Source organism: Kogia breviceps, chromosome X (genome assembly GCF_026419965.1).
Source record: "Kogia breviceps isolate mKogBre1 chromosome X, mKogBre1 haplotype 1, whole genome shotgun sequence".
NCBI classification, from domain to species: domain Eukaryota; kingdom Metazoa; phylum Chordata; class Mammalia; order Artiodactyla; family Physeteridae; genus Kogia; species Kogia breviceps.
The window spans coordinates 106,514,748-106,541,423 of record NC_081330.1 but is presented as its reverse complement, the minus strand read 5'-3'; the positions used below and the strand labels follow the sequence as shown (position 1 = coordinate 106,541,423).

General features: G+C 37.4%; 1 protein-coding gene across 17 annotated transcripts in view; it reads right to left on the bottom strand.

The window, feature by feature from the left end:
• Positions 1–26,676, bottom strand: part of DMD (dystrophin) — a 2,551,447-nt gene that overhangs the window by 1,404,142 nt on the left and 1,120,629 nt on the right. For all 17 annotated transcript variants that reach the window (XM_067023689.1, XM_067023685.1, XM_067023692.1 and 14 more), the window contains one exon: positions 4,756–4,843. In XM_067023689.1, the coding sequence (XP_066879790.1) occupies positions 4,756–4,843 (88 nt within the window). The remainder of the gene's footprint in view (positions 1–4,755; positions 4,844–26,676) is intronic.

The window sequence follows — 26,676 nt, the reverse complement described above, 5'->3', positions numbered from 1 at the left end:
AAAATATCACGAACCCTATTGGATAATTATAGTATCTCCTCTGGAAATTGTGGTGAAACCATTTCATAGCTTAAGAAAGGGGAAACTGAGCTATGCTTATATGTTTTCAAATGAATGTTTGTTTGTTTTGTGATAGGTAAGAAGTGGATTTATTTAGAAACACCCTCCACAGACAGAGTGTGGGCCATCTCAGAAGGTGAGAGTGGACTTAGGGGAAACATACTCCACAGACAGAGTGTGGGCCATCTCATATGGTGAGAAATGCAGCAGGGTATGGGGTTGTCAGTTTTTATAGCAGTGGATAATTTCATAGGCTAAGGAGTGGGAGGAGTCTTCCAGCTATTTTAGGAAGGGGTGGGGATTTCCAGGAATTGGGCCACCACCCAATTTTTTGATCCTTATGGTTTTGGAACTGTCATGGCACCTGTGAGTGTGTTATTTAGCTTGCTGATGTGAGTATATACTGAGGCTCAAGGTCTACTGGAAAAAGTCAACTTGTCTGCCATCTTGGACCCATCAAATTAATGTTTTGATATAACATTTTTGGTAATTTCAATATTAATAAAGGAAAACAATTTATCAAAACCAGTTTTTTTTGGTTATATTTGACTGATAAGGAGACTATATATTTGAATCAAGAACATTATTTTACAAAAAGAATTAAAAATGAAGTCTAATTGTAAACAGATAAAAACAAGTAAGCACATTTTTAGGTATAACATTTTAGGTATAACATTTTAGGTATAAAAATGTTCTAGATTGTCCTGAAGTCCCACAATCTCACTCAAAAGATGAAAATCTTTTGCTCTAAAGTATGCAGAGCAGTTAAAAAAGTAAAATAAAATCTTAGGAATCTGGATTAATTAATAATCAATACTATTGATACAGTAGCAAGATTCTTTACCATATTTAGTTGCTAAAATTCTCTAAAATTTTAATTATTTTAAGTCATTTTGTGTTTAAATATAAAAATAAATCTTAAAGAAGGTTATATTGTATATTTTTAAAAATCTAAATAAAATTTTGGAAATTCTCCCTCTCAGTATAACACAGCTACCGGAAACATAAGTAGATCACTAGGTACCCTATCTAGTCTCCCATTTACTCTCATTAAAGTTCTCGGATGTGAATAATTGGTTGAGACTAACGCTATGATACTAATCTTATATACTGACAATAAGCTTCATAAAGATTCTAGCTGTGAAAAATTTCTCCAGTAAGAGGAGGACCGCTCCATCATCCAACACTTTATCACACTATTCCCCATACTTATCCAATCAACTGATTTTGATATAGGAGCAACAAATTAATGTTAGTTAACAAAACAGTTAAAGAGATAAATCAGTCAAAATTATACCAAAATTCCATGTCAAAGTCCCAGAAATACATTTTTTAGATAACACTCTGTTAGTAGCACTGTACGCTCCCAATTTAGTCTATTATGATCATGAAGATCCTTTACATTCTTCTAAAAGAACTGGGACACCTATAAGGAAAATGTTCATGTACAGCTTTAACGTATGCAAATAATTTACACAATCTCATTTTTGATTTTAAAAAGGTTCCAAATGAATTAATAAGAATCTCTAACTGAATATCCCTGCATATTATTCAAATATAAATCATTCTACTGCAAAATTCACAACATAGTTAATACTAAAAGTTACAGTATATTTAATATTAACTGTATTTTAATATTCTTCATATAACACTTTGCATTTGATAAAATGCAGCCAAAACAAAAATGATCTTCTAAATGATCATAACTTCTATGTAACCGTGCAAAACTAAACGTGCTACGGGAAACAGTGTTTTCAGGACATGCAATTGATTTTTAACACAACCTTGCAACACAGAATGAAAGCCATTTCTTCTACATTGGCAACATGGTAATCTCTGCATTTTTAACCATTTTAAGACCCTACCCTACTCCCTGTTTCTCAGCACCTTTCTTAAATTCATTCAAGAAATGCCTTCAGGACTAAAAGATTTTGATTTTTGCATTTCTTAAGTGGTGCTAAAAATTTATGCTTTCAGTAGCTATTTAAAAATGGCCAAAAGTGATTTGAAAATATGTTTGATATACCATTTGTGGTCAAAACTGATGTAAAATATAAGCAATGAGGAATTTTTTTGCATGTCTTAGAGTTTCATTCTGAAGGAAAAATTAAGAGTTCCAAAATCATTCTAGATACTTTAAAACATGCTCTAATCTTATGGCAAATTATTCTAAGTAGAAAATTCAGTTTCCTGTGTGTGTGTTTGTGTGTGTGTATATACACATATATAAAACATAGTTTATGAAATGCTTTCTTTAGAATATAATAGCTATATTTATGCTAATCTCCATATATACTTTTAAACTATGAATATATGTTAAAAGTTGTTATCATGAGAAAACATATATAGAATGTATATATATTTGGATCTGCCTTTATCTTAATTTTTAAGGATAAGATATGTGGTTAAATGAATAGACATTTACATTAGATCATAAATGAAGTACCATGATTCAGCTGTCATTTTCCTTTCTATAAACAAAAGAACAAGAATGTGTGTGTTTCACATGGTTATGAGTTTTATTACAACTCCATAGCCACACTTGAGAAAGGAAATTCTGAACTTATAAATTTAAGAGCTTTACTGAGATAACTGTTGGGAAATCTGGTTTAGAGAAACCTCAGTTTGTCTTTCAACTTCATGAACCACATCAATAAACTCTAGTTTTTGGCTCTATGTTGGTGGAGCAATTGTAATATAGGGTTAGGCAGGGCCCTCTGAAATATACCTGGAGAGGTCCTCCAGGCACATATTGTGCATCTGGCTTAACTCACAATTTGCGCAAACAATCACAAAAAAATAAATACTAAGCAATTTCTTCTGTAAAAGACAAAACAAAAAGGAACAAAATATAAGTTCGAATCTTGGAGTCTACTTTTTAGTAATTATGTAAATTGTTTGATGAAATGGAGCAGAGCAGAAGTATCTATGCTCTAGTTATAGCCCAATTTCGAACCTAATCACATGTCACTTAGACCAAATCTTTATTAGCATAATAAATGAGAAACGTAAAATTTGATCAATATAGTCAACCAATGAGGAATGTCTCAAATCGCACCCCTACCCCTTACTGTGCTTTGCTTTCTACAGAAATTAGAATTTTCCTTCAGAAGTATTATTATCTTCTGACCAAAATTACCAATGTCATTATCTCAATTACTGCCTTAATTTTGCTTTGCTAAACAGAATTTAATCAGTCAATTAATATTTATTAGAGACCTAGTATATGTCCTGATTTTTCTTCATGCTTCCAAAATTTAGAGCTTTAAGGGCAGTAATCTAGAAAATTATGTTATCACTAATCATATGATCATTTTAACCCTGTATGTAATTTCATCAAAAAAAATCATTACCTTCAATTCTAAATTTTAACTTCTTTTTGAATAATTGAGTGTATGCTACTATCAGATAATCTGAGTTAAGGTATACTTGATATTTGATTATGAAATGAGACCATTTAAAAGTAGAGATTATTTAAAAGTATAGATTTTACATTACTTTATAAAAATGAAAAAGTGATAGTGCAGTTCCTAGGGAGAAATTATATAACAGTTTAAGGATATTTTTTTAGATCATATAATTTTATTTAACATGAATATGCTGTTGTCAAACTCATCAGTTAAACCATCCAGCAAACATGCATCTAAAAAACCACCTTTCGTGTATTTTGCATCTTCTATATATTCATTAACTTGTTAACCCAGTCCTCAGTTGTCATATTTGCTTGTTTTTATTTTTAACCAAATACAGTCATGGGGCACATTAGAAGAAGAAAATGAATTGATTTCCTAGGAAGATCACTGAATTTTTTAATGCCAACATGGCAATTAAGGCAAAAAATAATTCATACACAGAATTTATACCCCAGAATGCAAGCAGGTACTGGAAAAAGCTGACATGCATAACAAAAACATTTGTTACATTTTCTTATGATATTCTTGTAAACATATCCTTTGAAAAATAAAATAAACCTTGTTTAGAAATAGCATCACCCCTGATTTTCATAAATTACTTATACCTACTTATACTTATAGAAATGAATATAATAGTATAACAATGACAATTGAAAGGAAGTTTGTTTATAACTGACGTCAATAACATTTTGTTCAGACAGCTTTTGAGGTACCAAGTGTTAGTGAAAATTAATTTTAATTCATTATTTTAAAATATGTTTTGCTAGTTTTGTACTTTTACCTCATTCATAAGTAGGTGAAGTTAAAAAAAAAAAAAGTTCCCCTGAGGAGACATTTTCTTTTAAACATGTTATAAAAATAAAAAGCAACATAGAAAATAAATATATTATTAGCAAACAGGTAGGGAAAAATATATTGCAAAATTATTTTAAATCAGATTATAACCACTTTACGCATATGATTGCTTACATTTCCAATTATTTCTGCAAATCTTGTTTTCTTAAATCATTTGGACAAATGCTAGCAGGATTTGCACTAAAACTGATTTCTCGGCAGCAGATTGATACAATATTCTACCACAAGCCATTTTCTTCCATTGGACTCAAAGTTGAATTTCCTCTAATAATTTGCTTAGCATTAGGAAAGAAAAATAAAAGCTCACAAACTGACTTTAAATTTTCATTCAGGAAGGGCTTGTCTGATATAATTCTGCTGATAAATATGAACCTTTGTGTTTATCAAATCCCTAAGAAGATTATCTAAATCAACTCAGTGTAATTACCATTCAGCATCTGTTCCACCAGGGCCTGAGCTGATCTGCTGGTATCTTGCAGTTTTCTGAACTTCTCGGCTTTTTCTCGCTCTATGGCCTGCAGCATGATAGCAAAGGTGAGTATTCAATAAAAGGACTGTGAAACTATACAGTAATTATAACTTCCACTTGTCCTTTCAAGCCTTAAGATATTTCACTCTGTCAGCTTATCATGTGAAACTAAAGATTTTTTCTCAAGTTCTTGGCAGTAGAAGCATCAAAATGGCAATGAATCACAAGCCATTTTCATACTGAATTGTTATTTTTTGTAATAAGATGTCTACTCTTAACTTTTTTTTACATAATAGTTTCTGAGGCATTATAAGTTAAGACTGCCCCCCCCAAAAGAACCAACAAAGGCAAATGATAACAAACAATGAAATGATACAGTGTCAGATAATTAAAATGGAATTTATCTTTTAAAAGTACAACACTGATAATGCTCCTAATAACATAAGTATAAAGTCTTTATTAAAAATCAAAGAGAAAATCCAGTAAGTATATACAATAGGAAAAAAGTATACTAGCATAAATAATTTACCAAAAAACCCCCCATGTTTCTCTAAGTACAAGACTGCGGGTTAATTTCTCTCTCTAGAATTGTCAAAGTACTCCCATTTCAAGGAAAATTAGATTCAGTTTCATAAAGCTTTCTAAATTCCTTTGTTCATTTCTCCTAAGCAGAGTTAACTTTCAAACAACAAAAACACAATTACTTAACAAAATGTAGCAATTGATACTGCTGAGTTTAGCTAATAATGTCTCTACAGAGACAACAATTTTAAGCTATGATGCAGTAGAACTATATTACTATAGTCATTAAAACCTGTGGCTATAACAATATGTTATATGTCCCGAACCTAACAACCTGCAGAAAAAGCAAGCTATAATGTATTTAACATATAGTGAGAAAAATATTTCTGTGATTTAATAGTAGCATTATACAAAGATTTCACTTGAGTTTGTGACAGGAGGTTATTCTACATCAGACTGTTTTTTAAAACTTTTAGATCTATAGGAATTTAAACAAATATTCCAAAGTTTAATATTGGAGTACAGATGGGAGGCATATAATTGATACATGCACACTCTGTGGAGCACTGTTCAGTAGAACTTTCTGCAAGGACAGACACATTCTGTATCTGCACTGTCCAATACATCCCACTAGCCGTGCGTGGGTACTGAGTGATCGAAACATGGCAAGTATGACTGGGGATATTAATTTTTAATTTAATTTAATCTAATTTAACTTAAATTTTAAAAGCTACAATGTGTCAAGTGTCAATTGTAATTGCACAGTGCAGATCTAGTGTCTTCCCTCTGAAAGCAAATAGTTAAAGACAGACAGATAAGATATGTAGACATAAATATAGATATATACAATATGGCAACATCAAAAACACTGTCAGAGAAGTAAGTAATCATCTTGACTGGACTATTCCCTGAGCACACCAAATGCTGGGAATGCTCATAAAATAATCCATATATTTTTAAATATTTAAAAAGATTATCCAATTTAAAAAAGTTGTCACAAGTGAATAGAGAGCTCTTTAAAGTTATTTTAAAGAGTTCATGAACTAGAATTACTGGGCTTAAGGTCAAAGAGTACAAAATGCTAAAAGAGCCAACAGACAATAGAATACATCCAATCAGGAAAAACTGTAATATACAAGAAAACAAATTAAAATTTAGCACAATAAATGAAATAAAACACTATAAAAGGACAGCCTTTTTTTGAAAGTATTTATAGACTAGCTAGAATATATACATTTTAAATTATGCCATCAAGGGCAGCAAATAAGAACTCAGTTTCATCTCATCAGTAGCAAAACTCCAAAGGTAACAGAAACATTTTACTATCTTGGATTCTACTTGAAAATTTCTAAGTACACAGACTATGGTTCTTGGGGATTATATGCTCCCAGGACGTCGTATCAATTAGCAGGTGAAACTTCTGGGTTACCTTGAAAGTCAGCTTCACAAAGACATTGCTGAATTGTTTACCCAAGCATATACAGAACCATGGAAAGTTCTAGCTTGCTACTTGAACTGAAAAGGCCATGAAAATAAACTAGCCACAATATAATGTTATAGGTAAGAACCTAGACAAAGCTTCAAAATTCACATATTCTTAATTCTCAACTTTGCTCCTCTAAATTCTATGTCCTTAGCATCTAATTGGCACGTTTCCCAATACTTTAAATTTGTTCTCCATTAAAAGGTAAATGCGGGGACAGAGGAAGGTGGCGGAAGACTAAGACGTGGAGATCACCTTCCTCCCCACAGATACGTCAGAAATACATCTAAACGTGGGACTGCTCCTACAAAACACGCACTGAACGCTGGCAGAAGACCTCAGACCTTCCAAAAGGCAAGAAACTCCCCACGTACCTGGTTAGGGCAAAAGAAAAAAGAATAAACAGAGACAAAAGAATAGGGATGGGACCTGCACCAGTGGGAGGGAGCTGTGAAGAAGGAAAGGTTTCCACACACTAGAAGCCCCTTCACGGGGGAAGACTGCAGGTGGCAGAGGGGGATGCTTCAGAGCCACAGAAGAGAGCACAGCAACAGGTTGCGGAGGGCAAAGCAGAGAGATTCCCACAGAGCATCGGTGCCGACCAGCACTCACCAGCCCGAGAGGCTTGTCTGCTCACCCGCCGGGACAGGCGGGGGCTGGGAGCTGAGGCTCCTGCTTCGGAGGTTTGATCCCAGGGAGAGGACTGGGGGTGGCTGCATGAACACAGCCTGAAGGGGTTAGTGCACCACGCCACTGCCAGGGTCCCGGGATCCAGGGACGGCTTCCCCAGGACAGCACACGGCGCACCTCAGGCTGGTGCAACGTCACGCTGGCCTCTGCCGCCCCAGGGCTTGCCCCACATCGGTGCCCCTCCCTCCCCCCGACCTGAGTGAGCCAGAGCCCCCGAATCAGCTGCTCCTTTAACCCCGTCCTGTCTGAGCGAAGAACAGACGCCCTCAGGCAACCTACACGCAGAGGCGGGGCCAAATCCAAAGCAGAACCCCAGCAGCTGTGTGAACAAAGAAGAGAAAGGGAAATCTCTCCCAGCAGCCTCAGGAGCAGTGGATTAAATCTCCACAATCAACTTGATGTACCTGCATCTATGGAATACCTGAATAGATAGTGAAACATCCCAAGTTGAGGAGGTGGACTTTGGGAGCAAGATATATTATTTTTTACCCTTTTTCTCCTTTTATGGGTGTGTATGTGTGTGCTTCTGTGTGACATTTTGTCTGTATAGCTTTGCTTTCAACATTTGTCCTAAGGTTCTGACCGTCCCATATTTTTTCTTTAAATTTTTCTTCTTAATAACAATTTATTTTAATAACTTTATTTTATCCTACTTTATCTTCTTCCTTTCTTTCTTCCTTTCTTTCTAGATTCCTTTCTTCCTTCCTTCCTTTCTTCCTTCCTTCCTTTCTTTCCTTTCTATTTTTTCTCCCTTTTATTCTGGTCTGTGTGGATGAAAGGCTCTTGGTGCTCCAGCCAGGTGTCAGGGCTGTGTCTAAGAGGTGGGAGAAACAACTTCAGGACACTGGTCCACAAGAGACCTCCCAGGTCCACATAATATCAAATGCCAAAAATCTCCCAGAGATCTCCATCTCAATGCCAAGACCCAGCTTCACTCAATGACCAAGCAAGCTACAGTGCTGTACACCCTATGCCAAAAAACGAGCAAGACAGGACCAAAGCCCCATCCGTTAGCAGAGAGGCTGCCTAAAATCATAATAAGGCTAGAGACACCTCAAAACACACCACCAGATGTGGACCTGCCCAAAAGAAAGACAAGATCCATCCTCATCCACCAGAACACAGTCACTAGTCCCCGCAACCAGGAAAACTACTCAACCCACGGAACCAATCATAGCCACTGGGGACAGATAACAAAAACAACGGGAACTACGAACCTGCAGCCTGCAAAAAGGAGACCCCAAACACAATAAGTAAAATGAAAAGACAGAAAAACACAGAGCAGATGAAGGAGCAAGTTAAAAACCCACCAGACCTAATAAATGAAGAGGAAATAGGCAGTCTACCTGAAAAAGAATTCAGAATAATGATAGTAAAGATGATCCAAAATCTTGGAAATAGAACAGACAAAATGCAAGAAACATTTAACAAGGACCTAGAAGAAATAAAGAGGAAGGAAGCAACGATAAGCAACACAAAAAATGAAATTAAAAATACTCTAGATGGGATCAAGAGCAGAATAACTGAGGCAGAAGAACAAACAAGTGACCTGGAAGATAAAATAGTGTAAATAACTACTGCAGAGCAGAAGAAAGAAAAAAGAAGGAAAAGAACTGAGGACAGTCTCAGAGACCTCTAAGACAACATTAAACGCACCAACATTGGAATAATACAGGTAACAAAAGAAGAGGAGAAAAAGAAAGGGACTGAGAAAATATTTGAAGAGATTATAGTTGAAAACTTCCCTAATATGGGAAAGGAAATAGTTAATCAGGTCCAGGAAGCACAGAGAGTCCCATACAGGATAAACCCAAGGAGAAACACGCCAAGACACATGTTAATCAAACTATCAAAAATTAAATACAAAGAAAACATATTAAAAGCAGCAAGGGAAAAACAACAAATAACACACAAGGGAATCCCGATAAGATTAACAGCTGATCTTTCAGCAGAAACTCTGCAGGCCAGAAGGGAGTGGCAGGAGATATTTAAAGTGATGAAGGAGAAAAACCTAAAACCAAGATTATTCTACCCAGCAAGGATCTTATTCGGATTTGATGGAGAAATTAAAATCTTTACAGACAAGCAAGAGCTGAGAGAGTTCAGCACCACCAAAACAGCTTTACAACAAATGCTAAAGGAACTTCTCTAGGAAAGAAACACAAGAGAAGGAAAAGACCTATAAGAACAAACCCAAAACAATTAAGTAAATGGGAAAAGGAACATACATATCGATAATTACCTTAAATGTAAATGGATTAAATACTCCCACCAAAAGACACAGACTTGGCTGAATGGATACAGAAACAGGACCCATATATAAGCTGTCCACAAGAGACCCACTTCAGACCTAGGGACACATACAGACTGAAAGTGAGGGGATGGAAAAAGTTATTCCATACAAATGGAAATCAAAAGAATGCTGGAGTAGCAATTCTCATATCATACAAAAGAGACTTTAAAATAAAGAATATTACAACAGACAAAGAAGGACACTATAGAATGATCAAGGGATCGATCCATGAAGAAGATATAACAGTTGTAAATATTTATGCATGCAACACAGTAGAACCTCAATATGTAAGGCAAATACTAACAGCCATAAAAGAGGAAATCAACAGTAACACAATCATAGTAGGGGACTTTAACACCCCACTTTCACCAATGGACAGATCATCCAAAATGAAAATAAATAAGGAAATGTGAGTTTTAAATGATACATTAAACAAGATGGACTTAACTGATATTTATAGGACATTCCATCCAAAAACAACAGAATACACATTTTTCTCAAGTGCTTATGGAACATTCTCCAGGATCGATCATATATTGGGTCACAAATCTAGCCTTGGCAAATTTAAGAAAATTGAAATCGTATCAAGTACCTTTTACAACCACAACGCTATGAGACTAGCTATCAAGTACAGGAAAAGATCTGTAAAAAATACGAACACATGGAGGCTAAACAATACACTACTTAATATCGAAGTGATCACTGAAGAAATCAAAGAGGAAATAAAAAAAAAACATAGAAACAAATAACAATGGAGACACAACAACCCAAAACCTATGGGATACAGCAAAAGCTGTTCTAAGAGGGAAGTTAATTGTAATACAATCCTACTTTAAGAAACAGGAAACATCTCGAATAAACAACCTAACCTTGCACCTAAAGCAATTAGAGAAAGAACAAGAACACCCTAAATTTAGCAGAAGGAAAGACATCATAAAGATCAGATCAGAAATAAATGAAAAAGAAATGAAGGAAATGATAGCAAAGATCAATAAAACTAAAGTTGGTTCTTTGAAAAGATAAATAAAATTGATAAACCATTAGCCAGACTCATAAAGAAAAAAAAGGGAGAAGACTCAAATCAGTAGAATTAGAAATGAAAAAGGAGATGTAACAACTGACACTGCAGAAATACAAAAGATTATTAGAGATTACTACAAGCAACTCTATGCCAATAAAATGGAAAACCTGGAAGAAATGGACAAATTCTTAGAAATGCACACCCTGCTGAGACTGAACCAGGAAGAAATAGAAAATATGAACAGACCAATCACAAGCACTGAAATTGAAACTGTGATTAACAATCTTCCAACAAACAAAAGCCCAGGACCAGATGGCTTCACAGGCGAATTCTATCAAACATTGAGAGAAGAGCTAACACCTATCCTTCTCAAACTCTTCCAACAGATAGCAGAGGGAGGAACACTCTGAAACTCATTCTATGAGGCCACCATCACCCTGATACCAAAACCAGACAAAGAGTCACAAAGAAAGAAAACTACAGCCAATATCACTGATGAACATAGATGCAAAAATCCTCAACAAAATACTAGCAAACAGAATCCAACAGCACATTAAAAGGATCATACACCACGAGCAAGTGGGGTTTATCCCAGGAATGCAAGGATTCTTCAATATACGCAAATCAATCAACGTGATACACCATATCAACAAACTGAAGGAGAAAAACCATGACCATCTCAAAAGATACAGAGAAAGCTTTTGACAAAATTCAACACCCATTTATGATAAAAACCCTGAAGAAAGTAGGCATACAGGGAACTTTCCTCAACATAATAAAGGCCATATATGACAAACCCACAGCCAACATCGTCCTCAATGGTGAAAATTAAAACCATTTCCACTAAGATCAGGAACAAGACAAGGTTGCCCACTCTCACCACTCTTATTCAACATAGTTTTGGAAGTTCTAGCCACAGCAATTAGTGAAGAAAAAGAAATAAAAGGAATCCAAATCAGAAAAGAAAAAGTAAAGCTGTCACAGTGTGCAGATGACATGATACTATACACAGAGAATCCTAAGGATGCTACCAGAAAACTACCAGAGCTAATCAATGAATTTGGCAAAGTAGCAGGATACAAAATTAATGCACAGAAATCTCTGGCATTCTTATACATTAATGATGAAAAATCTGAGCGTGAAATTAAGAAAACCCTCCCATTTACCACTGAAACAAAAAGAATAAAATATCTAGGAATAAACCTACCTAAGGCGACAAAAGACTTATATGCGGAAACCTATAAGACACTGATGAAAGAAATTAAAGATGATACAAATAGATGAAGAGATATACCATGTTCTTGGATTGGAAGAATCTACATTGTGAAAATGACTCTACTACCCAAAGCAATCTACAGATTCATTGCAATCCCTATCAAACTACCACTAGCATTTTTCACAGAACTACAAACAAAAATTTCACAATTTGTATGGAAACACAAAAGACACCGAAGAGCCAAAGCAATCTTGAGAACGAAAAATGGAACTGGAGGAATCAGGCTCCCTGACTTTAGACTATACTACAGAGCTACAGTAATCAAGACAGTATGGTACCGGCAAAAAACCAGGGAAAAAAAGCAACTACAACAGAAATAAAGGGCTTTGCCAAATTAAAAAGAGCTATACTAATTTTTCACTCTTAAAAACTTTTAAGAATATTGATTTGCTTACTTTTTGTATCCAAACCAATTTTTTTAAGTATAAGAATTAACTAAAATCATGAATATAAAGCAGTCTGCAAATTACAAAAGTATTTGTCATGGCTATTTATTTGGAAATAAAGAATATAAGAGAAGTGTGCATATTGCCATAATTCAAAGAGAGTCATGTACCAATATGTTCATTGCAGCTCTATTTACAATAGCCAGGACATGGAAGCAACCTAAGCGTCCATCAACAGATGAATGGAAAAAGAAGATGTGGCACATATATACAATGGAATATTACTCAGCCACAAAATGAAATGAAATTGAGTTATATGTAGTGAGGTGGATGGACCTAGAGTCTGTCATACAGAGTGAAGTAAGTCAGAGAAACAAATACCGTATGCTAACACATATATATGGAATGTAAGAAAAAATAAAAAGTCATGAAGAACCTACGGGTAAGATGGGAATAAAGACACAGACCTACTAGAGCATGGACTTGAGGATATGGGTAGGGGGAAGGGTAAGCTGTGACAAAATGAGAGAGAGGCATGGACATATATACACTACCAAACGTAGGGTGGATAGCTAGTGGGAAGCAGCGGCATGGCACAGGGAGATCAGTTTGGTGGTTTGTGACCACCTACAGGGGTGGGATAGGGAGGGTGGGAGGGAGGGAGATGCAAGAGATATGGGAACATATGTATATGTATAACTGATTCACTTTGTTGTAAAGTAGAAACTAACGCACCATTGTAAAGCAATTATACTCTAATAAAGATGTAAAAAAACAAAACAAAACTGGATGAGTTCATGGGTATACAAGGAACACTCACAGTATTTTGTATACTTCTGTGTAAGTTTAAAATTTGTGATAATTGTTTAAAAACAAGACAACACTGTAGCAAATAGTTTGGCACTTTCTCAAAGGTTAAACGTAGAGCTACCATATGATCCAACAACTGTGCTACTACCTACACTGCACATCTTAAAGAACTGAAAGCAGGGATTTGAACAAATATTTGTACACCAATGATCATAGTAGCATGATTCACAATAGCTAAAAGGTGGAAACAACCTGAGTGTCAATCAACCGATGAATAACAGAATATGATATATACACACAGTGGGATTTATTAAGTCAAAAAAGGAACGGAATTTTGTTACATGCTATAACATGGATGAACCTTGAAAACACTATGTTTAGTGAAATAAGCCAGACACAGAAGGACAAATATTGTAGATTCCATTTACACGAGGTACCTAGAATAGGCAAATTCCTGGAGACAGAAAATACAACAGAGGTTACTAAGGGATGGTGGGAGGGAAAATGGGGTTGTTACTGTTTGATAGTTACAAAGTTTTTGTTGAGGATGATGAAAAAGTTTTGGCTCTAGACAGTGGTGATGGTTACACAACACTCTGACTGTATTTAATGCCAATGAACTGCATATTTATAAATGGTTAAAATAAATATGATTTATGTATATTTTACCACAATAAAAAAAGAGGAAAAAATGTAAATGCTATTTGCAAAGGACTCTGAGCATTTAGAAGAGAAAAATAAGCACATTCTAAGTAAATATATAATATTCAAATATTCACAACTACCAAGAGCTACAGCGGGATGTGGGGCATCTCAAATTTTAACTACATCAACTCAAAAAATAGAGAAAATAAGAAAAACACTTGTACTACAACAAAACGACAACAAGAACAATGAGCACAAACTGGTGTTCTTTAAGTTAAACAGTTTTAGAATTATCCTTTTCTAACAGAGTGGCTTCTATTTTATCTACATGGAGTTTTGTTTTGTAGTTTTTTTTACATGAAATTATATGAAGAGTAGAATCAGAATACCATCTTGTCTTTATAAATGATGGAAAAAAATTATCAATGGCCTCCTTAATGTCATGATCATAATCTCTTTATTCTAAGCATCTAATGGAATAATCAATTAGTATTACTAACAGAGAGACAACCATAATTGAATATCTCAGGGATAATATTTGAGCTTAAATACCTTGTTTGGTTAGCCAAATTATTCCAATTATTCTAATTTATATAACAACAATAACTACCATCATCACCATAACAAAACAGTAATCTCTGGAGTAGGTACTATTATTCTCCCAATTTGACAGAGGAGGAAAGCAAGGCACAGAGAAGTTTGTGAAAGATTTGAAAACACTGATATAACAATGATAAAAATGGAATGCGTTACACTGTGTACCAAATTACTGTGTATTACATGATTTCATATGTATTTCATAATTCTGTGAGATAGAATCAGCATTATTTTATCCTATTTTACACAGGAGAAAATTGAGCGCAAATACGATTAAGTCATATATGCAAGATCATAGAAGTAGAGGCAATTTCCTGGTGGTCCAGTGGTTAAGACACTGCACTTCCATTGCAGGGGGCAGGCGTTCAATCCCTGGTCCTGGTTGGGGAACTAAGATCCCGCAAGCCACGTGGCGTGGCCAAAAAAAGAATCATAGAAGTAGAAAGTTTTAGACCAATATTAGAACCCTGATGATCTAGTTACAAGTTAAGCTCTCTTTCAAACATACTCTGCTGCTTCTAGGGGTATTTCAATGAAGATGAATCCAACACAATTGAACATATCTTATTCCAACTCACAGTAAAAGTAACCTGATAGTTTGGATGTAGTCAGGAATGGTATTCAAAATATTTACCCATTAATGCAACACGGGCACCAAGGTATCAGAAGGAATGCCTGGTCACTTGGTATGGACATCGACAGTCTATAGGCTCATTGGCAACTGTGTGCAGCTCAATTACTGTACCCCATTGCCGATGTATACTATTTGCAAACTGAGTAACTGCTGCATAAATAGAGATACAGGTCTGAGAAAGAAGCAGTTAGTAGCCTCCGCAGATTTGTCACTGTTTAGATGATACCTGGGTTCTGATAAGCAACAACATTTTAAAGAGGAATATTGGAAAATTAAGAAAAAAACTGGCATAAATGCGCCTTAAGGAGTATGAACAAGACAGTGAAGAGCCCAGAAAATTTCGTTGCAGACACACCTAAGGATAGTTGATTACAAATGAGAAAATTTAGGGTAGCAAGGGGACGGGAAAGAAGGTAATGAAAAGTTTTGGAGTCACTCTGTTCTCAGGTGGTTCGAATTCTGTCCCCACTGCTTACCTGCTGTTTGACACTCAGAAAGTGTCAATGGCCGATTCTCAGTCCTCAGCTTATTTATCACCATAATTTGATTCAGAGGATTCGTCTTCTTGGGAATACTGATTTGGCTTCCTAGACTACAAACACATACTTCCTCTGACCTCAAAGACTGCCTTTACTCAGTCTCCCACGCTGGTTCCTCCTCATCTCCCTGACCTCTAAATATAGCGTGTCCTAGGCCTCGATCTATATTTCCATTTGCTCAGGCCAACAACTTTGAATCCTTCTTGACTCTTTATCTCAAACCCCACAGGCAATCCATCAGAAAATCCTACGGGTTCTTACCTCAAAAGACATCCAGAAAGCAATGTTATAACTGTGCTCACTACTACAACCACACTAGTCAAAAGACCCCCATCATCTCTCGTGAGTCTAGATGTTTCAAAATAGCCTACTAAATGGTATCCCTGTTCCTGTCTTTGCTCCCTAACGATACATTCTCAACACAGCTGACAGAGAAAGCCAGCTCAACTCTCCAAAAGCTTCCCTTCTCACTCTGAGTAAAAGCTCAAAGCCTAACCATGGCTTCACCTGACCTTAATCTCCTTAGCCTCTCTGACCTCTTCTGCTACTAAACACCTTGATATTTCAGCCCCCGACACACTCCTTGTTTTTCTCTGACACTCTAGGTACACTCCTACCTCCTCGGGCTATGCATTTATTCTTCTCTCTGCCTTAAATGGTCCTACCTCGGGTATTTGTAAATTCCTCATTAGATCTTTACTTAAATGACACTTTCTCAGTGAGGCCTTCTACTGCCACTCTATCTATACACACACACACACAAACACACACACGCACACACACCTTAGCTCTCATTCCCCCTTCATTTTCATCTTTGGCATTTATCACTAACATTCTATATGTTTTACATATTAATCTGCTTAATTTCCATCTTTCCCACAGGAATATAAACTGTATAAGGTCACGTATCCTTTTGCATTTCCTTTTTCATGCTATCTGCAGTGCCTAGAATAGCACCTGGTACATAGTAGATGCATAATAAAGTGAGGTCTATCACAGCATCATGCCTCCATATACAATATTACAGTCTCTCCCACTCCACCCACAGTTCAAAAGCTCTATGAAGGTGTACATGTGTAACAATCCTGGTAGTTATATAGTGGTCACAAAAACAGCCCATGAGTTTAGGTGCTACAAGCTGAGGAAAGTAAAGTTGGATTCAATGAAGTCTCCCGGAAACTCCAGATGAGATTGAGAGTTGGGCACAACTCACTCTCCAACAGGATTGTTATGTAGTCCTGATAACACGAATAAACAATGACCCAAATAGAAAACGAGTAGTACCATGTAAAGTTCATTAAGTCAAAACTTAACAGAATCCTGCCTTGGCTGAGGAAGAGAAAACAAAGGGGAAAAAAAACCCAACATGGTACTTGTAACATTTATTACAGAATAAAGAAAAAATACCATATTGAAAAAAATTAGAGAGAGTATAAACTCCCAACAGCAGTCTACCAAACAGAAGTTCAGGAAACAGTTCTGGCATCTTCACTGAGATATCATGGACTTCATGAAAAAGCAACATAAAATCATAAGGCTAGAAGATGTTGAATTTGACAGAAATGGAATTAAATACCAAGGCAACAGACACACTGATCTCATAAGGAAGAAACTAAAGCTGCATTATCATGATCCAAATTAATATTGGAGATAGTAAAATGTAGACTTGATACTGAACAAAAGAGAAGGGAATATTTCTTGACTATGGTACTAACCAGCATTCTTTGGACTCAGTAGCAAATAAACAAGTATTCCCATTGGTCAAGTAGAGAGTTATAGTATTTGCAAGTACCCTAATTAAGTTGTTCCTGTATTTCCAGACTGTTCAAAATCTTTGGCTGTGCTGACATGTGGGTATGTTTTGTTATCCACTAGGGAATAAGTGTAACAACACTTTACTGGTCTCAGAAACTTGGGGATTATTTTTTTCTCAGATGTTTTTCAAATGTTTCAACATCTTCAGTCTTTCTTCCTCTTCCATGGTTCCAACTCTCTCTTTCCATTTATTGATATATATATATACATATGTATATATGTGTGTATATATATATATATATATATATATATATATATATATATATATATATATAAGCTTCCCCCTTGTTTTCAAGGCCACGAATATTATCTGAATGTTCTTCAACGATGACACCCATTTTCCTCCATGCATTTCATCTTTAATGTTAGTCCAAATATCTATAGCCAGATTTTAGCCCTCACTACTTTACAGAAACTTATTTCATGAAAGGCTCCAAATGTTTTTCCTGCCAGGTACAATGCTTCTTAAAGCATTAAGTACCGATAACTAAAACAACTTCTTTAAATCACCTTGTTCATGAAAACATATCTTCCCTTGACATTAAGATCTTTCTATAATCTTTCTTCCTCTAGAAACTCATCCAGCTTTTCTGTACGTGTGCCTATGTCCTTACATATCTCTGTTTATCATATATGTATGTGTATAAATACATATGTATAGTATGGATATATTTTTAATTGTAAAAGTATACACTTTACAACAGAACAGTTTTGAAATTATTTTTTCTCAATGGAGAAAAATATTTTACTCAGTATATATTCTGTATATGATCATATGTTTAGAAGCTACTAATCATATTCTAAAGTATCTAGTACATATAACTTCAAGTAAAGGCATGAGTGACCATTGCATGAGCAATGTATTGTACATTTTCAAATATATAATGGGCCCATGAAAATTCTGAGAGATCATCAGGAAGTTATGAATTCTAAAGTGTATAACTTCAAGTGCAAAATAAAAGGCAATTCAAATCACTATGCTGGGCACATGAAACTAATATAATATTGTATGTAAATTATAATTCAAAAAATAAGATAACTGATCGAAAAAGGCAATTTAGTTGTATTATTTTAAAAAGAAACATAATTAACATAAGTTTTAAGCAAAGTATACAGGAAAGAGAGTTTACTAGTTCTTTAATAAGCTGATTAAAAATACTCATGACCTCTTGTCCTCCTTCTTTACCAGCATCTCTTAAAGTCCTCTTCTTTTCATGACATCTTTTCTAATTAATATGAAAGTAAGTTCCACATCCCCCAGAGTCCTACTCTGACTATAGAAGCAATTAATTTTCTATTCACATAAGATTCTATAATGAAGTTTTACCCTTTGACAGAAAAAGTAATTTATTCACTCAAATGTTTATTCAGAAGTTGTTATATCCTTCATATTGGTAGCAGAGCCTGACTTAAAACGTGCCTGCAGAACTGAAAAAAAATCACTTATTCACACAATCAAACATTAATTGGATTAAATACCAGGCGCTATGTTACACACTGCATACCAAAACCAAACTAAGCCAAACTAAAATCGAATGAACAAACAAACAAAACCCAAACAGATTAAGTTCCAGTCCCTAGTTTCTAGAAACCAACAACATAATCAATGTAAGCGAGAAACCAGTTTGGATAAGTAGAAAGGAATTAGGTTATGGTAGTCTGCATAAGGGCAACATGAAGACAGCGACTTTGCCAATGCCTTTCAGTCAAAGGCCACCAGAAACCTGCCTGTAGATGAACAAAGTTAAGTTGATTTACTAGTTGCAAGAAGAGACATGGCATGTAAGCGGGAACTATGGGGGTATGTTTCTAAGAGGATGTTACAAATAGTTTATAGGGTTTGGGCTTGTGTAAGGTGATGTGGATGGTCAAGGAAGCAAGGCTTTGCCTTTAATTAGATGCTGTAAGGAAGTGGAGGTGATTCTACGATTGGATATCTTAAATCTTCTTATCTAGATGGCAGAAAGAATGTAGAGAGGCTAAAGCCATAATTAATAAAGGTGCAAATCTTTCATATTAGTGAAGAGGAGGGATATTTGGTCATTTGGGGTGGTTTGGACAATGTTAGTATTTTTTACTGTATTGAGACATAATTACACAATGGTCACGTTTTTGTTGTGATCCATCATGATTGTGGAGTGGCCTTGTCTGAGGTGAGCATTCTGAGCTGTTTGTCATATTCAACATGAGAACATTATTGACTAGCTGCAAGCACCAATACAGCATCTAGCACCTCCAAGGCCTAACTGTAGTGCCAAGCCAGCTCCTGGGTCTCAGTGGCTGTTCTTTTCTTTCTCAAATGAATGTAAACAGAGGCATAACAGGATACTACTTATGTTTTATAAGTTCACTCTGGCAGAAGTGATGTGAAAACTTCTAAAGTAATACAACAGTAGTGGCAGTGAAGACCAGCTACGGACTGTCATCTTAAACCAAAGTCAGCCATGATGTTAGCTTTAGTCAGGATTGTGGTGATGGGAATAGAGAGAACTGGACTGTTTCAAGAGCTGTTAAGGGAATGAGATTAAATGAACTTGTCAAAGGGTAGACTTGTGAATGGTAGAAAAAACATCTAGATGACCCAGTTAGCTTTTAGGTTTCTGGATGAGGTTGCTGGAAGAAGAAAAGTAAAAAGAAAGAATAAAGGAGGGCTGGAGAGAAACTGAAGCTTACATTTGCAGGCAAACATTCAATTAAATTTGTCTATTAGGCAATTAGATATATTGGACTGGGCTTTAAGGGAGAGACACGAGCTAAAGATACACATTTGGGAGTCATTAGAAAACAGATGCTATTTGAATGGGAAGTAATGAGGATAATCTAAAGAGGAAAACAAGGGAAGAACTGTACAGAATTTCAATATTAAAGGAAAAACAAGATGGAATAAAAGGGCAAAAACGTTAAAAAGGTAAACAATAGAGAGTGGTATTCCATAATCCAAAGGAGGAAAGAATTTCATGAAGGACTAAGAGGTTAATAGGGTCTAGTTCTGCAGAGAAGTTGAGAAAATAAGGCACAAAAATATTTCACATATGTATTTATAGGATAGGATGGAAAGATGGAAAAACAGCCTGTTTAAAGGCTGTTGATAAAGACCCAGAAAATAGGGAGACACTGAAGAAATGGATGTGTGGCTGAACGGAAGCAGGTTCCTGAGGACCCAGACAGTGAAGACACTGAATACACCACCCCCCCCCGAGATTAGCCCTAATGAGCCAAAACACAGTCTCTTCCACCAAGGCAGAGGGAAATAAAGAGACTGTGAGCACAAATATACATAATTTAAGAGATTATTTTAACTAAAGTAAGAGGGAAAGTCACCTACTGTAAATGGTGGGGAAAAGTTTAAGAGACCCATAAAAACTTGAAATAATAGTTAAGAAAAGGTGAGAAAATTTACTAGGGAAGTATGGAAAGCTTAGGAAGAATTGATAAGTCTGTTAAAGTGTGTTTTTTCCGAAATGGAGTAATGTCTGGCAGCGAAACATCTACAGTATTGTTAATGCAAGTGGGTAGGTGAATTGAGGAGATGAGGGAAATGGAAGCTTTTGGAGACAGCAAGATAGCCTACATGGGCTGAGATTTTTAAGGATAAAGGCATAACTTGGGTGAAGGAGATTGTGAACCTGATGCCAAAGTCTTCAAAGAGAAAATAATAGAATACATTGGTGAATGACAGATGGCCACTTGGCACGAAACACAAGGGAAGAGGTAGTTTTACATTAAGAGTGGTACCTTTGGAAGTGACCCTGAGAAGTGAGTAAACTAGCAATTCTAAAGGAGTGGAGGAGTGAGTCATTAGTCTTTGTGGTGATCTTAAGGGTAAAAATATTGGGTTGGCCAAAAAGTTCGTTCGTGCTTTTTCCCCATCTTACAGAAAATCCCAAAAGAACTTTTTGGCCAACCCAATAAATTCCATTTATGAACAAAACGGGTAATACAGAAGAGAAAGTCTGTTCTGGAAGAAGGGTTTCCGAGTGCACAGTGAATGAGTGTGAGAAAGCACAAAGAAGAGAAAGTGAGACAGAGGAAAGAGTACAGAAGAGCATAGAGAGGAAGATACAAGAAAGGACAGGTAAATAGAGGTTCCTATATTCTTTGTGGCAAACACAGATAACAGAGATAAGGGAAACGCAGAATTAAATGGCTTGAAGATTTCCCACAGAACTTGGTGAAAAGCTGATTTGGTATGGGTGTAAGCAAGTGTAAGTCCCAAGAAGAGCCCAAGGCCTGCTGACCTTAATGGCTAGTAGGAAAGCTTTTCAGGAGAACATTGTAGAGGTATAAAATCACCTTGGGGTAAGAAGAGCTTGTTTTGTTGGTTTAATTACTAACTTACATTACCATGTGCTCAGTTCAAGAAGTTGAGTAGCTATACCTGCTAAGTCAGCTGGAAATTCTTAACTATGGCGACGTTAACAGAATGAGTGACAAACATCTAGGAGTCAGGTAAAGTCTCCCACTGTGTACTGATTCTCCAACATTTATGTACATAGGAATCACCTGTGGATCTCGTTTAAATGCAAATTGATTTATCAAGCCTGAAATCAATCCTACAGTTCTAAGAAGCTCACAGATGACGCCAATACTGGTTGTCCAGGGACCACACTTTGAGTAGATATGTCCCACAGAACTCAACTTTTAAAAAAGTGTATTATGTTAATTACATGGATAAAAAACATGGTTAATAGAGAAGGAAAATTTTTGCTAGATTTAAAAGTATATAAAACTGAAGTGATAATGTCCTAGGATATTCTAATTGGCTGAAAGAGCTTGATTCCTTCATTCATTTATTACTTCAAGTGAAAGTAAAAAAGAGGTATTATTTAGCCATTTTTAATGAATGCCTAAAAATGAATTAATACCACTCAAGCTCATGAGATAGGCCTCCCATGTGTTCAAAATAACCTACATAAACTGACAGGAAAAGAAGCAAGAAAATTAATGCATGCCTAAACTGCATATCCATCATCATTACTATGTATTTCTCTCAAGGATTTTTAAAATACATATACATTATATTTAGCCTGAAGGAAATGTCTAGGTAAATCATTTCCTGTCCTATTTTAGTAAGCAATTAAGAATGATGTTTTTATTTCAGAATATGAGAGTAAAAGTTGATAAAGGTGACTCAACGAAGCATCATAAAACCACTCATACAGTACGGTACATTTTTTTTTTAGCACTTTCAGTCTCTCATTGCTGACACTATTGATTAAATGCAAATTGCTTCTAGGTAACCACATAAAAACAGGAAATTTTTTAATTTATAGTCTGGAAATGATAGAATTCAATTTTCCTGCTTGATCAAAGCTATTTTAAGACACAGAAATAGGATGGCAAACAGTTAAGTAGATTATTCAGATAGATAAAAAAATTTTAATTAGCTAATAAAATGTCTACCCAAGGTGATTCATACTTTCAGTGGTCGACTATGTCACATGAACTCTGAAACATAATTAGAGTTCATCTTCTCTAAGTAATTTTCTACTTGTAGAATGTCCCTCAAAAATTATAACAAAGAGGAGGAGCTTCAAGATGGCTGAAGAGTGAGACGCAGAGATCTCCTCCTCACAGAGACATCAGAAATACATCTACACATGGAACTTCTCCTACAGAACACCCACCGAACGCTGGCAGAAGACCTCAGACCTCCCAAAAAGCAAGAAACTCCCCACGTACCTGGGTAGGGCAAAAGAAAAAAGAATAAACAGAGACAAAAGAATAGGGACGGGACCTGCACCAGTGGGAGGGAGCCGTGAAGGAGGAAAGGTTCCCACACACTAGAAGCCCCTTCGCGGGCGGAGACTGCGGGTGGTGGAGGGGGGAAGCTCCGGAGCCGCGGAGGAGAGCGCAGCCACAGGGTGTGGAGGGCAAAGCGGAGAGATTCCCTCACAGAGGATCGGTGCCGACCGGCACTCACCAGCCCGAGATGCTTGTCTGCTCACCCGCCAGGATGGGCGGGGGTCGGGAGCTGCCGCTCCAGCTTCAGTTAGATCCCAGAGAGAGGACTGGGGTTGGTGGCGTGTACACAGCCTGAAAGGGGTTAGTGCGCCACGGCTAGGCGGGAGGGAGTCCGGTTGAAGTCTGGAGCTGCCGAAGAGGCAAGAGACCTTTTCTTCCCTCTTTGCTTCCTGGGGCGCGAGGAGAGTGGATTAAGCGCGCCGCTTAAAGGAGCTCCAGAAACGGGCACGGAGCTGCTGAAGAGACAACAGACTTTTTCTTGCCTCTTTGCTTCCTCAGGCGCAAGGAGAGGGGATTAAGAGCGCTGCTTAAAGGAGCTCCAAAAACGGGCACGGAGCTGCCAAAGAGACAAGAGACTTTTTCTTGCCTCTTTGCTTCCTCAGGCGCGAGGAGAGGGGATTAAGAACACCGCGTAAAGGAGCTCCAGAAACGGGCGCGAGCCACGGCTGTCGGCGCGGACAGTAGAGACGGGTATGGGACGCTAGGGTTGCTGCTGCCGCCACCAAGAGGCCTGTGTGCGAGCACAGGTCACTCTCCACACCGCCCCTTCCGGGAGCCCGTGCAGCCCGCCACTGCCAGGGCCCCGGGATCCAGGGACAGCTTCCCCAGGAAAACGCGCAGCGCGCCTCGGGCCTGTGCAGCATCACACCGGCCTCTGCCGCCGCGGGATCGCCCCGCATCCGTGCCCCTCCCTCCTCCCCCCCCCACCGGCCTGTGCCAGAGCCCCCAAATCAGCTGCTCCTTTAACCCCGTCCTGTCTGAGTGAAGGGCAGACGCCCTCGGACGACCTACACGCAGAGGCGGGGCCAAGTCCAAAGCTGAACCCCAGGAGCTGTGCGAACAAAGAGGAGAGGGGGAAGTCTCTCCCAGCAGCCTCAGAAGCGGCGGATTAAAGCTCCACAATCAATTTGAAGTGCCCTGCATCTGTGGAAAACCTGAATAGACAGCGAAATATCCCAAGTTGAGGAGGTGGACTTTGGGAGCAAGTTATACTATTATTTTCCCCTCTTTTTTTTTTTTTTGTGGTTCGCGGGCCTCTCACTGTTGTGGCCTCTCCCGTTGCGGGGCACAGGCTCCGGACGCGCAGGCTCAGCGGCCATGGCTCACAGGCCCAGCCGCTCCGCGGCATGTGGGATCTTCCCGGACCGGGGCACGAACCCGTATCCCCTGCATCGGCAGGCGGATTCTCAACCACTGCGCCACCAGGGAAGCCCCCCGTTTTTCTTTTTGTGAGTGTGTATGTGTGTACTGCTGTGTGAGATTTTGTCTATATAGCTTTGCGTTCACCATTTGTCCTAGGGTTAGACCAACCCGTTTTTCTTTTTTTTAATAGAAATTTTTCTTCTTAAAGATTATTTTTCATTTTAATAACTATACTTTATCCTACTTTATTTTGTCTTCTCCCTTTCTTTCTTCCTTTCTTCCTTCCTTTCTTCCCTCCTTCCCTCCTTTCTTCCTTCATTCCTCCCTTTCCTCCCTTCGTTCCCCTCTTCCTCCCTTTCTTCCTATCCTCCTTCCTTGCTTTCTTCCTTCCTTCATTTCTTCCTTTGTCCCTTCCTTTCTTCCTTCCTTCCTTCCCTCCCCCCTTCCTTCCTTCCTTCCTTTTCTTTCCTCTCTATTTTCTCTCCCTTTTATTTTGAGCCGTGTGCATTAAAGGCTCTTGGTGCTCCAGCCAGGCACCAGGGCTGTGTCTCTGAGGTGGGAGAACCAACCTCAGGAAACTGGCCCACAACAGACCTCCCAGCTCCACACAATATCAAACGGTGAAAATCTCCCAGAGATCTCCATCTCAACACCAAGACCCAGCTTCACTTAAGGACCAGCAACAAACAGTGCTGGACACCCTATCCCCAACAAAGAGCAAGACAGGTCTACAGCCCCATCCATTAGCAGAGAGGCTGCCTAAAATCATAATAAGGCTACCAACATCCCCAAACACACCACCAGACGTGGACCTCCCCACCAGAAAGACAAGATCCAGCCTCATCCACCAGAACACAGGCACTAGTCCCCCCAACCAGGAAACCTACTCAACCCACTGAACCAACCTTAGACACTGGGGACAGCCACCAAAAACAACGGGAACTACAAACCTGCAGACTGCAAAAAGGAGACCCCAAACACAGTAAGATAAGCAATATGAGAAGACAGAAAAACACACAGCAGATAAAGGAGCAAGATTAAAAACACACCACACCTAACAAATGAAGAGTAAATAGGCAGTCTACCTGAAAAAGAATTCAGAATAATGATAGTAAAGATGATTCAAAATCTTGGAAATAGAATAGACAAAATGCAAGAAACAGTTAACAAGGACCTAGAAGAAATAAACAGGAAGCAAGCAACAATGAGCAACACAAGAAATGAAATGAAAAATACTCCAGATGGGATCAATAGCAAAATAACTGAAGGAGAAGGATGGATAAGTGACCTGGAAGATAAAATAGTGGAAATAACTACTACAGAGCAGAAGAAAGAAAAAAGAATGAAAACAACTGAGGACAGTCTCAGAGACTTCTAGGACAACATTAAACACACCAACATTTCAATTATAGGGGTCCCAGAAGAAGAAGAGAAAAAGAAAGGTACTGAGAAAATATTAGAAGACATTAGAGTTGAAAACTTCCCTAATATAGGAAAGGAAATAGTCAATCAAGTCCAGGAAGCACAGAGAGTCCCATACAGGATAAACCCAAGGATAAACACACCAAGACACATAATAATCAAATTGTCAAAAATTAAATACAAAGAAAACATTAAAAGCAGCAAGGGAAAAACAACAAATAACACACAAGGGAATCCCCATAAGATTAACATCTGATCTTTCAGCAAAAACTCTACAAGCTAGAAGGGAGTGGCAGGACATATTTAAAGTGATGAAGCAAAAAAACCTACAACCAAGATTACTCTACCCAGCAAGGATCTCATTCAGATTGGATGGAGAAATTAAAACCTTTACAGACAAGCAAAAGCTAAGAGAGTTCATCACCACCAAACTAGCTCTACAACAAATGCTAAAGGAACTTCTCTAGGCAAGAAACACAAGAGAAGGAAAAGACCTACAAGAACAACCTGAAACTATTAAGTAAATGGTAATAGGAACATACATATCGATAATTACCTTAAATATAAGTGGATTAAATACTCCCACCAAAAGACACAGACTTGGCTGAATGGATACAAAAACAGGACCCATATATATGC